Source organism: Gymnoscopelus microlampas, assembly GCF_963454915.1.
Source record: "Gymnoscopelus microlampas genome assembly, chromosome: 9".
NCBI lineage: Eukaryota > Metazoa > Chordata > Actinopteri > Myctophiformes > Myctophidae > Gymnoscopelus > Gymnoscopelus microlampas.
This window is the reverse complement of record NC_139946.1, coordinates 19,151,821-19,172,164: the sequence shown is the minus strand read 5'-3', so window position 1 is coordinate 19,172,164 and position 20,344 is coordinate 19,151,821. Positions and strand designations below refer to the sequence as shown.

General features: G+C 41.5%; 1 protein-coding gene across 1 annotated transcript; it reads left to right on the top strand.

The window, feature by feature from the left end:
* The first annotated feature begins 51 nt into the window (after positions 1 to 51).
* slc35e1 (solute carrier family 35 member E1) lies at positions 52 to 18,495 on the top strand. The gene is made up of 6 exons (XM_084066658.1): positions 52 to 493; positions 3,936 to 4,006; positions 7,609 to 7,746; positions 10,109 to 10,234; positions 11,893 to 12,138; positions 12,464 to 18,495. Exons 1-6 carry the CDS (start codon positions 160 to 162, stop codon positions 12,680 to 12,682), a joined length of 1,134 nt encoding a protein of 377 aa, XP_083922784.1. The 5' UTR covers positions 52 to 159; the 3' UTR covers positions 12,683 to 18,495.
* The last annotated feature ends 1,849 nt before the right edge of the window (positions 18,496 to 20,344 follow it).

Below are 20,344 nucleotides of genomic sequence, written 5' to 3'. Positions count from 1 at the left end.
CACTCCGTCCGGGCTATGGGGGGAATCTCTCGACAGCCACTACTACTCACTGCCACCACCACACGGCGCACGCAACAACACAGCCCTGCGTGCCGACAGGCTGGTGCGGTGACTCGTCGTCCTCCTCGGCTTGGTTAGAAGGAACGAACGAACGTGAAGATGGCTGCGGCGGAGGAGCGTCCCCCGGTCAGAGAAGGGGTCCGCATCCTCATCCTGTGCACGTGCTGGTACACGGTGAGCTCCGGCGGCAACATCGTCAACAAGATCATCCTGAACGGCTTTCCGTACCCGGTGACCGTGTCGCTGTTCCACATCCTCAGCATCGTGGTGTTCCTGCCGCCGCTGCTGCGGGCGTGGGGCGTCCCGAAGACGGACGTGCCTTCACGCACCTACTACCGCTGGTACATCCTGCCGCTGGCGTTCGGCAAGTACTTCGCGTCCGTCACGGCGCACTTCAGCATATGGAGGGTGCCCGTGTCGTATGCGCACACCGGTGAGTACAGCACAGTACGTGGTGATGGGTGGTGTTTTTGCTTTATTTATTTGAGGGACATTTTTTTTAGGTGTGTGTTTTTGTGTGAAGAAGAAGCTAGCACAGTGTTGCCAGGTTTTGTGAGAGAAGTAAGCAACTAGGTCTATGAAAACAAGCCCAAAAGAAGCGACTTATAGACCACATAAGCGTCGGATATTTGAAAATAGACGATCGCGACGCTTTGTGAGCTTGTAGATCTGCTATTTTTTTTTTTAAATCTAGGAAAAGTGAAATATTTTGAATACTGTTTTGAAATATTTTAACACTAATCCGGTATAGGGGTCACAAAATACTGGGGGGGCGGGGGGGGGGGGGTCCAAATACATTAATTTGGGGGGTCCTTGACAAGAGAATGTTTTAAAATAACTGTTGTAAACAATATTTAGGAGGCAAAGCCCAAAATAATGGCAACCACCAATATTTACAAGCAACTTTACAGAAAAAGAAGCTCAAAGTCGCTTATAATAAGCCAACATGGCAACACTGAGGAGAAGCTCTCTTTGCTGATGTGTCCACCCCCCTTTAATGCGCCAGCTGATGTTAGCTACACGCCGGTTACACGGACATTGGCGACTTGGATAATTCTGTGACTGTCCTGGACTGTGTGCAGCAGTGTCTGTAGATTCGAGGATGCTTGCTTAGCTTGAAATCCCATGTTTTAGGTATTTAAATAATTTATTTAAATAAATAATTGATTCCTTGACTTTGCAAGCAATATAAGAAAATGTCAATACTGTAGGAATAGCAGTAGGAAATGGTACTAAAATAATACACAATTACAGCTGCACAAACAATGCACAATATATTAGATGGCGAAATAGCTACTATGGTGCAAGCAAGTAGAATTATTGTATGGCAAAAAGTTAATGCCGCTGAAGGTGAATGACATGATGTGTGGAGGGAATAGGGATTAGCTGTAGAATACAACTCTCGTAGACGTATTTATGATTCTGACGTTTTCAATCTACGAGAGTTGTTCACCCCCCATGGACACAGGGACTTTCAGCACTATACCCAAGCCCCCAGAACCACGGTAGAACAGTGAAGCGGCCAAGCCTGGTGGTCAAACCTGAGAATGCACTTAAAATGCTTCCGCTCGTGCATCTCCCGTTTGTGCGCATGCTCACGACGCGTCACAACCCATGCAGCCAATGGAATGGACCCATGGAACCAATATGGGACCAATATTTCTTACTTCCGGCTGCTTCAAAACGCCACTGAGCAATTTTGCGTTGAAATGAATAGCTGGGGGCGGGGTAATCTGCCCTCTAGTTATATAATACCTCTATGGCTATACCCCGTAGACACTCCAATAAAGAAGTGTTTTAATGCCGTCTGTGGCCGATTCTGTCGGAAGTTCCCAATGGGCGGTAGTGACAATTACACTCAATGTAAACAGGAAGTAAACAAGGGTGAAAAAATGGCGTTCGGCCACAGACGAGATATGGATTATTACATTAAACTACTACCCCGTAGCAAGAGTTAACATTTGGGGTGTGGGGGTAAGCACCTTTATTTTCAATTTGTACATGTTTGGAGTGTCTACGGGGTATAGTGCTGAAAGTCCCTGTGTCCATGGGGGGTGAACCCTAGCCTGGCTCCACCCCCTGAATCGTTTGCCTCGCATTCAGGGTCTGGTGACGCTGTCGAAAGGCGGGTGTTTCTCGGTTGAAAATCGGTACGACGAATCGGGATCGGGATAATCCAGTATGAACCAATTGCCAAAGAGTCCCACTTTGGCCACGCCCCCATCTCAGAAATCGGCTGCAATGAGAGGGCTTTCAGACTGAATAATGGAGTGAAACGAAATGAAAATTCAGGCTGAGTGTCAGGCTAGGGTGAACCCTACAACTCTCGTAGATTGAAAACGTCAGAATCATAAATACGTCTACAAGAGTTGTATTCTACAGCTAGGGAGGGATAATGTCAGCACATTCCAATTTAATTGATTCGATTTTGACATACGAAATAAAATATATAAAATGCACCTTCAAAATATAACATATTTCCATTGTTGTGATAATACAACTAATATCTTAAAGTGAATTGCTATTCATCCGACATCGATGCCTCGAGACACTGAATTGGATAGGTCACCAATTCTGAGGTAACGGCCCTGCTAACGCCAGCTAGGCTAGCTCAGTTTGCCTGATCAGTGGCAACAGAGGAGCGACTCTTCTTGTCAGTAAAGATTTGATTGGGTTAGTTTCTCCCCAAAAGTCATAATTAAAAGCACGCTTGATGTGATAAATTCCCTTTACATGGACTTCAATTACTCCTAACGCAGCTTGTGACTTCTTTTAAGCTGGACTAATAGCCCCTTATGGCTAAAGGGACCGTTAGCAGAGGGGGGTGTTACACATCTCTAAACTTGTCCAGCAGCACACAGCAAAATCCTGAGTGTTAGTTTAACACTGAGAGAAGATTCTTCCAACTTAATATACTCTCTCAGGGTTAAAGTACCACTCAGGATGTTGGTGTGTGGTCCTGCAAGGGGGTTGTGTCACTCAAAAGCACAGCACTTCACCACTTCTCTTCTGCCTTTTTTTTTACCATACTTTTAGAGGGCCCACCCCCACACCGACCACAAAACTACAACTATGAACTTATTATTTTTGTAGATGGCAAAGTCTACTACTCCACAACTATAATGATGGTCGTGGTGAATGATATATTTACATTTATAGTTGGAGTGCTCTGTGTGTGGTCAGCCCTTCAGGTTGATAGATATGAGCAACTGTTATGTGGCTGTTACACCTTCACTCCTAAATAATGTTTTGTGTCTTAACCCATTAAAACCGGCAAAGCATCTGTGTCATTTTAGATTTTAGCTATATTCATATAGCAACATAAGTTCTTCTGAAAACTCTTTGATTTAGAACAGTGTTTTTTCAAAAATAGCGGCTATACAAGCTCATAGCGGGACACTTGGGTCTGCGGACAAATACATATCAATTTGGGGGTCCTCCTTGGCACGAGAAAGTTTGAGAACCACTGATTTAGAAGGCATTTGTAGAATCGGCCTCGGTCATTATGGGTTAATAAAACACACACTGTAGAATACTCTTCAACTCATACACACACACACACGTCAAGACACAGTGGAATCTTGCTTATCAATGGTGCGGTAGTTAATGACGCAGACAATGCCTTTAGGGTCATGAGAAAACTCAAGTGTGACACGTTTTGCTGTTTGACAAGGGTGTGTTGAGTTGAGTCATTTAAACCATGACAGGCTTTATTGTACATGTTAAAAAGACTGCTCCTAGGTTTTGAAAGTGATTAAAAATTCCTGTCATCCATGTCCGCTTTCTAACATTCTTTGGCACGGAACAACCTCAAGTAAACAAACTGTGTGTATTTTAAATGTGACGTGATCTCTTCTCCCTGTTAACCCCCGCAGTCAAAGCCACAATGCCGATATGGGTCGTGCTGCTATCAAGAATTATCATGAAAGAGAAGCAGACAACTAAGGTGAGTGGGCCCAATCTCGGAAATCTGGCACAAGGCCTGCACTGTACCTGGATGTGTTTTAGAATGTGTGCCGGAGTGGTGATGTGGCATAACTTGAGCTGGAACATCATCTCGTATTTCTTTCGTCTGTAGAGGCTTTTGTCGTATATAGATCGTGTGTGCGTGTGTGTGTGCGTGTGTGTGTGTGTGTGTGTGTGTGTGTGTGTGTGTGTGTGTGTGTGTGTGTGTTCCCAGCCATGACCATGCGTAAGCTTGCGCATGCGTGATCAAGGCTGGAAACTGCATTAAACTCCAAATATGAAACAAATGTTATGCAGCCTTACCGGCCAACTTTAGACACCTGGCATCCACAACTAACAAATCTCCATGTGCATTGAAAGCCAGGCATTATTATATATATATTATATTACATGCTTCTTCTAGTAGTCTAATCTACTTAATGTCCTGTGATGACGTGCGTAGCTAGCTATTGCATCCCAAAATGCACTACTTTGCTTTTAACATTGTGCTAGCCAGCCAGTTGGATTCTCATGATAGATATGTTTCAGATAGATCTGCTACAGCTCAATGGCAATGAATTGGCTGGTTTGTTTATTTTATTTTATTTGTTCTACTTTGGTTGAATTGCTACCTTTAGCCGTCCCAGCCTCCGTCTAGCATCAGTCTGTCATGTTTAGTTAACAGTGCAGGGTCTGGCTTGGTAGTAATGCAGCGGATGGGCAGTCTGTCATGTTTAGTTAACAGTGCAGGGTCTGGCCTGTTAGTAATGCAGGGGATGGACAAATGTCAGAGACGTGCTACTGTGTCTGTTCTGTTGGCATGCTGATGTGTTAGGAGACAACACAGAGTGCTGTGTTGAAGTACACTTTAACACTTGAGCTCACTTCAGTACTTCAATCTGTTGCACTGTGAGCTGTCAGGAAAATGAGGAATTAAAGAAAGAAATCAGAAGCCATGATAATTCATGTTGACAGTGCTTTAATGAGTCCAAAGGATGCGTGCTGTAAAAAAAGTACAGCCATTCACATGAAATGCTTTACAGTACACACATTCAAATAGATGAAAAATCATAGGGTATACAACAATAATGTCTTTAACAAAAGACGCATGGAAGCATGCACTCACTAATCTCTCAAGAACAGATTCCGACCTGCGGTGGAATCTGTCGGAGCGGTTCGTCCTAACCGCGAACGGTCTTCTCCCGGGTGGTTGAAGCCAGAAGGCACCAAGCGAGCTGAGACAGAGCGCAAACGTCGAGGCACAGACGGCTGTGTTGTTGACGGACAACGGATGATGAGAAACAAAAATACAACGGATGCACGCTTATGAGAAACAAAAATAAATATTCACTACTACGACTACTTTTGTATTTTACATTTTTCAATTTCTCTAAATATTATAAACTTTCACATATCGCGTATGAAAAGGCTACTATGGGCTACAGTGAAGTCGGACCGAATGACTGAAACGTTTTTTCTTTTTTTACTCTTGGTGTGGGGATTATGTTATGAAAGAAGAGAAATTGCAACTGCTATAGTCCATGGGAAACCATAAACCTACATCTAAATATTTACATATTAACATTGAAACTCCGCACGATATTCCTCTACACTTATTTAGTGAGAACATTGCTCCTCCTGCTGCTGAGAGCATCTCAGCACTAGCATTACTCCTGCCTGCCCCTGCCGCCAGCCCCGCCCCTCGCCCCCTTCTGGCTTCAACCACCCGGGAGAAGACTGTTCGCGTCCTAACCAGTGCGCATTGGATACAAGTGGGCGTGCCTTCAGATCAGGAAGTGGGCCGCGCTTTACCCAATCAAATGTAGTGGGCGGGATTCACGTGTCCATCCACCATGATCCACCCTCCCCCCCTCGAAACTAGCCGAAACTAATTTAACAATAGCGTCCTCGGAGCGGACAAAACCACGGAAAGATATTCACATTTTAAATTACTCTTTCATCATAGAAACAAGTGGGCTTATAACCAAAACCATCCATGTTCTCTGGGAGAAGTGGTGTTAGTGTTCCGTGTAGAAATATTGTTAGTGGGAATGAAAACATGGTCGCACCAACCGGAAGTGATGCGCTATAGGCAGACATGAAACCGGTGTTTCCCTGCGCTCTAGTCTAACATTATACTCCTGCCAGACTCCACAGAATATCAGAAAAGCAGAGGTCGCTGTTTTTCATTTTCTGTGGGGTCTGGCTACGCGAGACTATGCACTCACTGACACTGTACTCTCTTCAGTTATGTTTACATCTTTTATGATGTTGGACAGCTCTGAGCGCAGCAACACTTTATTACCAATCTTCAGAGCAAGTCAGGATATCTCAAATACACAATGGCACTGAGATCACACAGGGACCTCTGGTGACACTGTGCTCATTCTGAGAAACTGCTAACAGCCACTAGTGGAATGTTAGTGAGTGTTATGTTTGTCTACCCAATTATCCACTCCTGTTCTGTTCTATATGTAGCTGTTTGCTACATATAGTGGCCATTTAGTGTCTGGTTAATGTTGGTATTTACCAGCAGCTGTATGAGCTAGAGAAGTGTGTGTATGTGTACATAACACAGTGTATACAGAATTTATTGCCTGTGTGGCCATTCAGTTTCCTTAAGTTGCATCCTGTTAAGAGTAACCTTAGCTAAATAATAATTAACCAAAAAAGTTAGTCTGCTTAGGATAATGAATTTCCTTTCTACACTTTAGCTGTTTTTAAAAGTCTTTACATTCTGACGGTGTACATTAGGTCTGCTGTAAGTTCTACAGTAGATTAATATATCTAGACTCCTTTACTTTGTGTTGCAGTGCTTCTGAGTCGTGCTGTGCGTCTTTCTTAATGAAATTTCTCAGAGAAGCAGGTCTCTGAGCAGGTCTCTCTACAAGACTTCAAAGACATTTATTTGTCACATCACTCATGACAGTGAAATGGTGCAGAAAACTCTGCCAAATTGTGCTGCAAGTAATGTCAAATAAAGTACAAGATATAGTACAAGTAAGGTATTAAAGAAGTTATAAAACAATGAATATACTACCAGTAGTATTAACCAATTCATTAAATAATACAATGTAAAAACATAGTTAGTGTGCAAAAACAGCATCATTATATATCTATATGTTGCAGCCAAAATACTATATACAGACTATAGTATAATATAATGGATGAATAATTTAGCAATGGAAGATATACAGAATATACATTCATGCAGCATAAGGATGAATACTTTTGCAACCAAAGTATAAGCAATTAGCATCAGTCAGAATTGTGTGGTGGTACAATCCAAAAACATACAATTCATGGAAGGGGTTGTGCATAATATTGAGCGGGCATTTATTTATATTTACTTCTGTAAAAGTCTGTCTAAGGAGGATTTATTTAACAAGATGACTGCGGTGCATATTTATGAGGTTCTTGTATCTTTCCCTGTTATCTGTGCGACCCACCAAGGCGATGCTTTTCCCCCCCAAACCTCGCTTATTACCCTGTTGTGTGCTCTAGATTCAGCCTACTTAACATGGAAATGCTATTTGTCTTGTGGCTGCTTGCGCCTGCTGCTGACACTGGCCTACTTTCCCCTTGTGTTGCTGTTATCTGTAGGTGTATGTGTCTCTCATCCCCATCATTGGAGGCGTGCTGCTGGCCACCGTTACAGAGCTGTCCTTTGATCTGTCTGGACTGATCAGTGCTCTGGCCGCCACCCTCTGCTTCTCGCTTCAGAACATCTTCTCTAAAAAGGTACAGTATGAATGAATCACAAGATCACATGCTCTGAATTAGAGCCCGATCCATGCCAGAAGTTTGAGTCTGATTTGAGTCTTGAAAAGCATAAATTTGATTAAAGTTTGAGAACATTTAACTAGACTGTATTTTATTTAAAAACTTAAAGCTGCACTATGTATCTTTCCTCTTCTAATCGGATTTGAACCCGGTTTCCTGCGCAAGTGCTGAAAATCTTACCGTTGAGTTAATGGAGGCTGTCTGCTTGCTCCGGGGATAGATTTAATCTTGACCATCGGGTCAAGATATGTGTCAGATCATGTGTCTAGGTGAGACATGACCTTTGACACGATCTAAATGTCTCAATAGAAGAGCAGGGAGACAAAATACAACCACCCCAATTGTATAAGTTATATTTTATTAACATACTCTACCATACAGATTGGACAAAATTACATTTTATTCACAAAAAAAAGTGACATAGTGCCGCTTTAAGCTCTATTAAAATATATTCTAAAATAGCCGATCTACAAGCTCACAGCTTGTACTAGGCTATTTTTACAAATTTCACCAATAAGGGCATGCCCAAAATAAGGAGATGGCCAGACCGATGTAGACCGCACCAGGCCCTACTCTGTAGCCTGGCGCTTTGAGTGTAGGTCGGGGTAGGGGTTGCTGGAGCAATTACAGTGAAGGATGGCATCTCATTTACTGGTTGGGTAGAGCACTGCACCAACACATTTATTAGTTTATTTATTTAGCAAGGGCAATGGACAGCTCAACGACCATCCCAGAATTAGCTACAGAACCACGTCTCATAGTCCCTGGCCAGCAGATAATTACAGCAATCAACCACTTTTACAGCCATGTGAGACTACAAAGTTCATTTCAGTTTAATGCAAAACATTACATTATTCATTAAAACCTTAATCTAACCCCAATTAAAATGAATAAATAAATTGCATGAATACATAAGGAGTGGGTGGTACACTGTTTAATGATCATGTGATTGGTTTGATTCTAGCCATGAATGTAAAAGTAGAACATTGTGTCTGCTGGTTGTTGTATCCAATTATTTCTCTGTATTTCTTCATGAATCAATGTAAAACTATACTTTTGTAATATTTATAGCTCTGGCAATTTGACATTAGAAGATGTAACATTTCCACCAAATTTCCTTATCAACTGTATGTGTGAACATTTGGGTTTATTCAGAGCTGTATACTTGTACATGCAAAGCAGGAGATAAGATATGACCATCCAATGGCCTGGAGCATTTCTTTTGAGATTTGTTGGAGACTCCAAAATGAAAGCGCTAAACACCAGTAACGCCAACGTAATCTTAAATGTAATTTTGGGGAAAATGACATCATGACAACAGAGGAGTTCAATGGTAGCCTATATATAGACTCAGAGTAGACTGTGTTGTGGGAATGGTAAGCAAAAGCAGAAAGCCATTACATTTAGCAGAATAATATATATGGCAATATTCTGGGTTTCATGTGTGAAAGCACCGGAAACAAGCCCGCAAGGACTTTTTTGGCCGGAAAAGCATTATAAATGTAACTGTGTTGTTTTACATTCTTTTGCCTAATACAAATTTCAATCAATCAATCAATAATATTTGGAAGAGATGGGAGCATTAACTCGGAACCTCCTATCGGAAGATGTTTGGTTGAATTAGAACCATGACGAGAACTAATGCCTAAAATGTCTTACCGGGAAGTACAGGACTACATGAAGTTCTAGTAGGCTGGACAGCATTTAGCACTGTACTAGTTGTATTTATGGTTCGATACCTTTGGCAGTAGTTCTTTTCCACAGATGATATAAAACTGTGAACAAGGTTACTTGCCAAACAGGAATTATTAATGTGAACATCAACGTTACCTGTGAACACAAAATCATTTGCAAAGATTGAGTATTCGTATTTACTGATCTGTGTTGAAAGAATGTATTACAATGGTCTGTTGAGCATGCTTCCCTGGCTGCTTCTCTTATCTCCTCATAATGGGATGTCTGTCCTTGCTGAGCTTATGGTTTATGGAATTTATTGTTTGTAAGGTGTATTTATATCAATTGTATAGCTCTTACTGCTAAGCTTTTACGGATTTCATTTTCTGATTACATAAAGAACTTTGTAACCATGTTTTTCTTCTTATCTTTAACTACAGTCTGTGCTCCATTTGCACAAACGAAATGCAGGTGCATTTCTTATTAGAAATAACAATTCATATTCACATTTAGATACACACACATACTGTGTATATGTATATGTGCATAGTGTTGGTAAAAAATAACATAACAAATTGACCATTATTGATCCTTTTTACAGTTAAATGGTCACTATAACAAACAGCTGTCCCCTGCTGTGTTTCAGGTGTTGAAAGACACAAGGATTCATCATCTGAGGCTCCTCAACGTTCTGGGATTTAATGCCGTCATCTTTATGGTTCCAACCTGGGTGCTGGTGGACCTGTCTGCTTTCCTAGTGCAAGGAGACATGGTGAGTTTGTTCGGACAGTAGGAAAGCTGAGAGGGAGACAGTGTGGAGAGACCGTAGGAAAGCTGAGAGGGAGACAGTGCAGGACAGACGCATAGTAGGAAAGCTGACAGAGAGACCGTGTGGAGAGACCGTAGGAAAGCTGAGAGGGAGACAGTGCAGGACAGACGCATAGTAGGAAAGCTGACAGAGAGACCGTGTGGAGAGACCGTAGGAAAGCTGAGAGGGAGACATTGTTGGAGAGCCAGACAGTAGGAAAGCTGAGAGGGAGACAGTGTTGGAGAGCCAGACAGTAGGAAAGCTGAGAGGGAGACGGTGTAGGACAGACGTATAGTAGGAAAGCTGACAGGGAGACTGTGTAGAGGAGAGAAGTCTTGGACCAGGAAGACAGTCTTCAAGTAAATAAGTCAAATCCATGATCATGTGTGAACGACGGTAATCAATACAGTGGTTCAGTGTAGGGGTGTGCACGGTTATTTGGTTAAACGGGTCTGCCCCTGCTAACCGTTTTCAAAATTATATTCGGTTATTCTATTAAATATATTTTTTATTGAGATATTTATGTTTTTTTCCATATTGCTGTCATCTCTTAATAAAATGATGATTTTAACAAGCAAAATAAGCAGGCGCTGATCACCCAGGGCTCGTGCACCCACGTCAGACAACGAGCGCCCACTGGTCAAAGTCTGATAATTAATTCCTTGTGCCAGTTATTCCCCCAAAAATCCTATTGTACAACTTGAAATATTATAGCCTACATTCACTGTGTCTCTGTGTCGCTCTCCGTCTCTCAAAGCCGTAGAGAGAGAGAAGAGAGAGTGAGTGAGAGAGGTTAGCGATGCGTCTGTCCGAAAAGTTCTCATCTCACAGTAAACACTCTAGCCTCTTCATTAAGGGGTTAAACTTGGTGGTCACACAGCTGTTTGTGGTGCTGGGTGCAGTGAGTGAATGTAACACAGCCTACTGAAGCTACAGACAGACACTGTCGGTTTGAAAACAGAGTTTGGATTACTTAGTTTGATGGGAAAGCATCGCGATGGAGAAATCACATCCAATGTAAACAGGTGGATGTGAATCGTTCATGTTACCTAGTAGCCCGCTGCCTGTGATCCGGTCATTTGAAAAAATAATACAGCATGTACTTTGAGGTGAGGAGTCCTCACTGAGGACATGAAGAAAGCATAGGCCTACATTTTCAATCACAATTGTTTGGCTGAAGATCCATTCTATATGTCATGTTATGGTTTAAACTTTATGGGGAGCTGGTCAGCATCGTTCAGACCGGCTCTGACTTGCTGTAGTGACAGCCTAATTGATATGACCTACTTTTGCGCAGCACACTGGAATGATGTCATTAATTATTTGGGAGGTGTGTAAGATTCCAATGTATAAACATTTTAAATGGCTTTCATATACTCTTAATATATATAATATTTTTCAAATGATAATTGACCTTATAGATCAAAATGTGCTCAGTTTGGGCCATTTTCTGGGTGTTAATTGTAATAATTTAATTAATTAATACATTTTCGTGTATTCGAATAAACTGTTTCAAAAATGACGTGTACACGCCAGTGAAAAAAACTGCTAGGAACATCCCTAGTTCAGTGCCCTAGCTGATGCTTTGACCCTGCTGTCATGTCCCGTCTCTTCTCACCCAGTCGGACGTTTCCAATTTTGGTGGCACCTTCCTGCTGCTGCTGGTCAGCGGTTTCTGTAACTTTGCGCAGAACGTCATCGCCTTCAGCGTGCTGAACCTGGTCAGTCCTCTGAGCTATGCCGTGGCCAACGCCACCAAGAGGATCATGGTTATCAGCTGCTCCCTGCTGTTGCTCAGGAACCCTGTCACGTCCTACAACATCATGGGTATGATGACCGCCATTGTGGGCGTCTTCCTCTACAATAAGGTAAGACTCTGTTTGATGGGTCCCAATAGGCCCAATAGTTCAAGCGTAGATCTACTATTTTCTATTTGATAATGTGAGTTATCCACATTTTGGCATATTTATGATCATCTTCATCGTCATATTTGGGCACAGATGCACACACAGACAGACAGAGATTTGTGGAATTTATGGAGTGGAACATTCTATGTTCCACTGTTGTGTAACTAACACCTCATTTATTCCAATAGTGTCTTTAACTGCCGGGGCTGCCTGCTCTGCAGCCAGCCTGTGTGTGTTTATACATTAATGATGTGTGTATAACTTTACCTGGGTCCTTTGCCAACAGGCCAAGTACGACGCCAACAAGGAGAAGAAGCTGCTCCCGTCCAGCAAGCAGGACCTGACGTCCTTCGACAACCCGGCCCTGAGCCTGGACAAGATCCAGGCCAACGGAGGCTTGGACCTCCAGCACAGCCGCAGCTCCGTGCTCACCGACCACTTCCAGTACAGCCGACAGGCCTACACGATGAACTACGGAGCAGGGAACCACCAGTACGTGGTGTAACCCCCACCCAGCCTTCTCTGATGGACTTTACTGTACGTATATCCTGGGGGGGAGGGGTCCTCTAAGGCCCCCCCACCCCCCCTCTCCCTCACCATGCCTGAAGAGACTGAAGGCAAGTGCTTGTCGGTAAGGGCTGCGGGGCAATGAGATGTGTCAAAAAGTGCAGAAGACACGCACGTCCCATACCTACCAGGCAGGGTGCCGGTAGTTCATCATGTAAGTGAAATAAATAAAATCTGCACACCAAAAAAGAATGTTTAGAGCCTGGCGGGAACGTTGCTCTAATAAATACTGGCAAACGGGAGTCTTTTTAGTGTGCAGATTTAACATTTTCTTACTGTGAGACGTGTCAATCATGAAAGGGAGCCAGTGTGTCCTGACTTCACTGTGCCCTCGCACACGCCCCCTCGCTTCCCCCTCCTTAAAGTTGCTTTCCAACAGCTGCATATCATTGTTAATTTATTTCCATGGATATACTGTTAGGGCTGGTCGTGTGGAGGAGAAACAGTCACTGTAACCGCTGGTTTCAGTAGTCTATGGTGTTAGTTGGGCTGGGCGATAATGAACAAAATAAAATATCAGGATTTCTGACCAAATACCTTGCATTGCTTGTAGATCTGCTATTTTCAAACATCTTTGACATTTTAATAGTAGAAAATAAGGCTTAAGTGATTAAAACCAGGAAAAGACAACACTATTACGAAATCCAAAATCCCACATGATATCATATCACAATCACGATATTGATATAACATTGAAATATTGCCCAGCCCAGGTGTTAGACAACAGTAGTGTTGTGTAAATGCAACATGGTCCTCACTGGCCACCTGAAAGCAAATCAATTACCTTTTTTTTCCCCACAGCAAGCCATACCTTAATATTATTTGAGATTTCTTTTATTTTAGTTTGTTGTTTACTTTCAGAGGGAAGTAAAATGACTGTTAATGAATTACTGTGAGCGTATTGTTGGCGTGGGGAAAAGGGTCCTTTAACCACAAGAGCGGTTCCATTTCTAATAAACGATGATTTAAGGGACATTTTGAATTTTAGTTCAGTGATTTGTCATCAGCAGGCACTTTGGATAAAAAAAAAATCCTTTTGGATAATGGCTTAGATTGAAACCATTGTCATTGAGAATATGTGCTTCCAGCCCATTTAAGTGTTATGTTTTCTTTTGTTACTTTTTATGTGGGAAAATCTTGTTAAACAACATACCTTAAAACAAGTCTGGAGGAGGAATTTAAGCCTTGTGAACTGTCGATGTAGAACAATGTCCCCCGATAATGTGACAAGTCTACCGAGGGCTAAGCTTCAAAATGTCTACTCCTTTATCACTAACCCCCATCTCTGAGAAGTCTGACTCATGCATTGAATAACTTGAATGGGGCAAACTCCCCCTCATAATGATTGATTGATTGTTGCTGCTGTCGCCTGACATCTTCTCACTGAGTGTCTTCAAACTGCAAGGTAATGAAGACACTTTTTGGAAACCTATCCAGGCCGTGGGAAACGGCACCTTCATAGAGATACCATTAGATACCTTGACAGTGAGACGAGATGCGCTCATTAATGCAGTCTATGACCTGTCCAAGGACATGTGGCTAGTTGAACAAAAAACAACTAACCACTTAAACGTTATACTTGGTTGACTGGAGTCGTCCACGGCTCTATACTAGGACCCCTCTTGTTTTCGCTCTACACTAAATATCTTTGCCCCCCCCAGAATTGGAGCACTAGGCTTCATATGTTTAAGTAACAAGTTCATCCCCTTAATCTCAGCCATCCACATGTTGCAGATAATCAGAATGTCCCTAAATTGTGGAGCCTTTATATTAAAGGAAATTAGTTGAACTATTAAAATGTTTGTGATGATGGCCAACAGATTGGTATAATAGACCATTGTCATCAGTTGGAGCATTCACCAAAGTAATTAATAGTTTAAAGGTAATATCCGTTGATATTTCTGCTATCTGTTCTATAGACTATTGAGAAGCTACAGATTGTGGGGAGTGCGGAATAATTTGACTTGTGAGGCGATTTAGACCATTGGTTCTCAAAGTGGGGTCGGGGGCCCTTCAGTTGTTTTCAAGGGGTCCTCTGACAAATGATAGATAAGTCCCAGAGATTTAAAAAAGAATTGCATCAAATGGGGGGGTCCGTGGTCTGATGCATATCAAACTGTGGGTCCTTGAAATTAAAAAGGTTGAGAACCACTGCTATAGAGCCACACCTTAAAATTGTTCTCTTTTGGGGGTCTTTAGCTTATCTTTTCATATGGGGGTCCGCAGGCTATTATGTATCAATTTGGGGGTCCCTGACATGAAAAGGTTTGAGAACCACTGATTTAAACTAATGCGTAATGCTGTATTCATATTCGTTGGAGAAGCCCTGAACCTGTTATACATTTGCACATTTCAAATCAATGCGCGCACACACACACACACACACACACACACACACACACACACACACACACACACACACACACACACACACACACACACACACACGTCACAGTTCTGTAATGTTGCTATCTACTTGTTTGCTTTCAAGACATGCATGAAAGCAGATGGGTTTTTTAATAATTTGAGTAGTACCACATTCAGTAAATCGGCTATGCATTGCCACGAGCTGACATTTTAATTAACTTTTAATTGTTTACTGATGGGATAATTATTTAGTTTAGGAAATCCAATGTCCTAATTGCAGTGTAGCTTGTACCAACTTACTGCATAATATGTATCTACATGTCTCACTGCAATGAAATTACGCACAATTTCACCTTCTGAACAGAATGATATGCCATTGTTGTCTATTCGGAATCATTTATACTTTTTTATACACATTTCTTTCCCTTGTGATCAGCGTTGGTGGTTGCAAATGGACCGTTCTGTATTTTTTCGACTCAGAAGATATGTCCGACATAGAAAAATAGGTACTGGTTACCTTCAACGTATTAGTCTTTCTAAATGTCCACTAACTGAAATTTGTCCAGTATATCGTCGCTGTCGTGGTTGAAACCTTGTATGTCCAAAACCATAACTTTTCAGGAAATGGGGGGGAGGAACGGGGGAACGACACTGTTATGATCGATCCAATAGTTATTATTTAGTCACAAGCTCTTGTTTATACTTTTCATTGGTTAATATTCATAAAAAACACAGACACATTTAACCACTTTCAACCTGGCCTCCTTATTTTGGGCCTGGCTTTATAGGCAAAAATGATAAAGTCTGAAGTAGGGGGGAGAGAAAAACAAACAAACATGAAAAGATGAAATATGGAAATACAAGGTTTCTGCCTGACAACAAACGGTAGCCAGTAGGTGTGTTCCAACATAGCCAGTTATCATATACTAACTGCCATGGTTATAAGGAAATGAAAACCACAGTGGTTAAGGAAGTAAAGCTGTGTGTGCAAAGGCTAATCCACAGATCTGTGCTTCAACAGACCAGGAGACACATTTTATTACCAGTCAAACTAGAGACCACAACCACATGTTGTGTACACTAAAGAAGCACTTTTGCAAGTACAGGTATGAGAATTTGAGTAATGTGTTTTGGTACTAGACGTAACCGCTGTACAAATTCAGTTTCCTTCCCGATGGTAATATAGTAGCCATTCTGGCCCTGAACATATTTGTTGGTTACATTTGATCTTTAGCCAGCCCAGGAATTATTTATATTGGTTTACATTTAGTCATTAAACTGGCCCTCTTTTCTAGATTAACTTAAATCCAGGGGACAGTTGGAGGTTCAATTCCTTGCTCAAAGGCACATGGTGCCATCAGTTCTTTTTTTAATTTAACCTGTGTACTGATAGTTACAGAGCAGTCTTTCTAACCCCTTTATTTTTTTTAAAAGCAGTCGTATTTCTATGTAGATAGGCTGGGGAGGACAAGTATCACAGGTCTCCAGCAGGAATGTAGCCTCGGTCGGAGACAATCGGAGGTCTCCACCTACCGATACATCTGAGGACTTCTAAATGTAAGGTAGTTGCTAGAACAGCGGCGAACAACTGCCACTAACGATCCTATGCCCACTTCTCTGAAAACCAGTCATATCACCGTCCCAATGTGAAGGACCACCCTAAAAACTTTGGATTGGTTCTGCAATGCAGGGTTTTTTTGTTATGTTTTTCACAGTGAGGCCAGGCCTTAATCGGGAAGGCACGTTAAGACCTATACAGGGGCTCCAGTAAGTGCAATAAGTCACGTATACAGAAGTGTGATTGTTGGTACACTGCCCTTTTATTGCCACCTTTCATGTCTTTTAGATTCCGTTTTTATTCATGTCAATCTATAGATTTCATGTCTTGCCTGATGTTGAGCGACGAGAAGCTAGTTTGATCGGTGTGTCCGTTTCTGTTTTAATTTATACTCCATCTCACGACAGTGTGGCTTGCCATAAAGAACTGATTTTAAGGCTCTTTTTGGCAACAGAGACTGCCGTACTAATAGAGGCCTTGCACATAATGTCTGTATAGTTATTCTTCCAGCATGGCTGCCTGTAAACCAGTTCATTTAAACCCTATATACTTGGTTGACCGTGATCCCCCAGGGCTCTATACTAGATCCTCTAGTATTTCCCTCTACACCAAATGTCTTTGCCCCAGAATAGGGACACTAGGCTTCAGCTGGTTAATAATGAGGCTAATGGTAGAGCAGAGAAAACATTGGAAAAATGTGAAATTACAGTTCCACTGTGACTTATTTACAAGATTCAGTAATCACTCGCCAAGGCATTTTTATTGATGTCACATATCAACACATTGCAACTGTTATTTCCAACATGGAAGGTAATATGGGCATTCTAAGCATTCTGTGAAAGGCCTCTATTACGCCATATACAACCACAGGGTGGAAGCCTGGCTTTTGATTGCAGTAGTACAGTGACTGAAATCCTGTGGTGTTTTTAATTAAATGTTGAGCATGGTATTGTGCTCAATTTACGCGTGCCAAACATCAATCTACAAGCTCGCAACGCTTCGTGATGCGACGCGATGTTAGCTTGTAGATCGGCTATATTCGGCACACGACAATGTTGTACGATGAAGTATGAGAGGGGCAGTGTTCACAAAATAACTTTTTGTTGAGCGACGGAGCGCTTTGGATATAAGTCCAGAGCACTACAGCATTGGTTCTCAAAGTGGGGTCCAGGGGGTCCTTCTGGGGGGTCCCTGGCACAACACATTTTCAGATGGGGGGGGGGCGGTCCGGCCAAAAACATATTCATTTGGGGGTCCTTGGCACGAAAACTACAATGTCACACAAAAGTGTGTAGCAGATCCACAAGCTAGAAATTTGAGCTTGGATTTGCTGCTTTTGAATTTGAATCCTGAAAAATAACCGTTTTGGACATATGAGATGCTGGCAGCTCAAAAAAAAACCTTTCTGTGTACACAGCCCCATCAGGCTTTTTTCTTCTTTTTTTTCTCTGTATGCCGAGGGAATGGTTGACACTCTTTGAAGTCAGAAACTCTCGAGTCTGTTGAAGATTTGAGACACTGGCTTGTTTTGCTGTGCAGCTCTTTAACTGGAATGTAGTAAATGATGAGTGTTGAGGGAGGGGAAACGGACTACTTTGTAAAAAGTTGTACAAATTCAGTTACTTTACGTGTGCGTGCGTGTGTGTGGTTAAAAGGATGATGACTTTTTACTGAACCAATGTTTATAGATTTTTATTTATGGCGTCAGTCAAGGTACAGAAACGTTGTATATAGAGGTGCAGCTAAGCACAGTCTTGTCTGCTTTATGTTTAGTAAATGCTATTTTTAAATGTCATACAAAAATAAAATGCATTGTGGAATTATGACCATTGTAATGACGTGGTTGTCTTGATGCTGCAACTAGATGGTCAGTCAGGTTTATCATTAGCCACTTAAACCCAATATAACTTTGTTAACTGGGGTCCCCCAGGGCTCTATACTGAGTTCGCTAGCATTTCCCTCTACACCAGATCTCTTTGCCGAAAATAGCCGGTCTACAAGGTCACAGTGGGAGGTCGGCTATTTTTGCAGAATGTTTGCCCCCAGAATAAGGACGATTGGGGCGCTGAACACTCATACAGGTGTTTTCGGTTGGCTGCTCAGTGCTTACACCTCTTCTCAGGGCCAGTGGTGTACAAAGTATTCTGTTTTTTTACTTGAGTAAAAGTGGCTGTACCATAATGTTAAGTAAAAGTCCTGTGTTCAAAGTTTTACTTGAGTAAAAGTACAAAAGTATTTGCATCAAACTATAAGTACCAAAACTAAAAGTACTCATTATACAGAATGTACCATTTCACTTGTCAAAAGCTTTTAAAAATAGCAGATGCTACAATCATTGCGATGTGATGCATTGTGACCTTGTAGATTTTCAAATAGACACAGTATGAAATAGGGTTTTCTTGATTAAAGTATGTTGTACTGATAATCTAAACCAGTAGTAGGGCAGTTTCGAGGCTCCGTGAGCACCCCAAAAACACATCTCTTAAACCTGTTTTTTTAGGACCCTAAAGGTGTCTAGTTATGATTTCTGCTTGTTGCCCGTGTCAGCTAATGTCCCATGGGGTTTATTTTTAACCCTTTCTGACACCTACCCCCAACCCAAACCATAACATGAAGATAACAGAGAATACCATAACTCTTGAAGTAAACAACATACAGCGACAAATGAACACATTTTTCTATATCATTTTGACCCAAGGAATTCATTAAAGTGGTTATTATAAAGATTCAAGCACATATTGACTCTATTTCAGGACAAAAACAGCAAAAAACAAGCAGAAAACGTTCAAATCACAATTATCACATCTATATTTCTCTTTGTACTAAACTTTTAAGGTGTATTCTTTTTTACCATATGTTTTTTAGGACCTTTATGGTGTCTAGTTAAGATTAATTCTTGTTGCCCTGGTCAAATAATGGCCCATGGGATTCATTTTAACCCTTTCTGACACCTATTCCCAATCAAACCATAAAATTGAGATAACAGAAAATACCATAACTCTTGAAGTAAACAACATACAGCGACAAATTAACGAATTTTTCTATATCATTTTGACCCAAGGAATTAATTTAAGTGGTTATTATAAAGATTCAAGCACATCTTGACTCTATTTCATGACATAAACAGCCAAAAACAAGCAGAAAACATTCAAATCACATCTATATTTCTCTTTGTACTACATTTTAAGGTGTATTTTTTTTTACCATATGTCTTTTCGGACCCTAAATGTGTCTAGTTAAGTTTTAATCTTGTTGCCCTGGTCAAATAAGGTCCCATGGGGTTTATTTTAACCCTTTGTTACACCTATTCCCAACCCGAACCATACAATGGAGACAATAGAAAATACCATAACTCTTGAAGTAAACATACATAGACAAATGAACACATTTCTATATATAATTTTGACCCAAGGAATTCATTAAAGTGGCTATTATTAAAATTCAAGCAGGTCTTGACTATTTCAGGACAGAAACTGCAAAAAACTAACAGAAAATGTTCAAATCACATCTATATTAATCCTTGTATTAAATACTTAAGGTGTATTCTACTTTACCGCATGTTTTTTTGGACCCTTATGGTGTCTAGTTAAGATTTCTGCTTGTTGCCCAGGTCAACTAATGTCCCATGGGGTTCATTTGGTGACCATTTTAAATCGATGTCCACAGGAGTGGCGT

Bases quoted from the DNA above. Each gene is read 5' to 3' on its own strand.
- slc35e1 (XM_084066658.1), top strand. From the start codon at position 160: ATGGCTGCGGCGGAGGAGCGTCCCCCGGTCAGAGAAGGGGTCCGCATC. The intron at 7,747-10,108 runs GTACAGTATGAA...GCTGTGTTTCAG, and splicing joins AGAACATCTTCTCTAAAAAG to GTGTTGAAAGACACAAGGAT. The intron at 10,235-11,892 runs GTGAGTTTGTTC...CTTCTCACCCAG, and splicing joins TCCTAGTGCAAGGAGACATG to TCGGACGTTTCCAATTTTGG.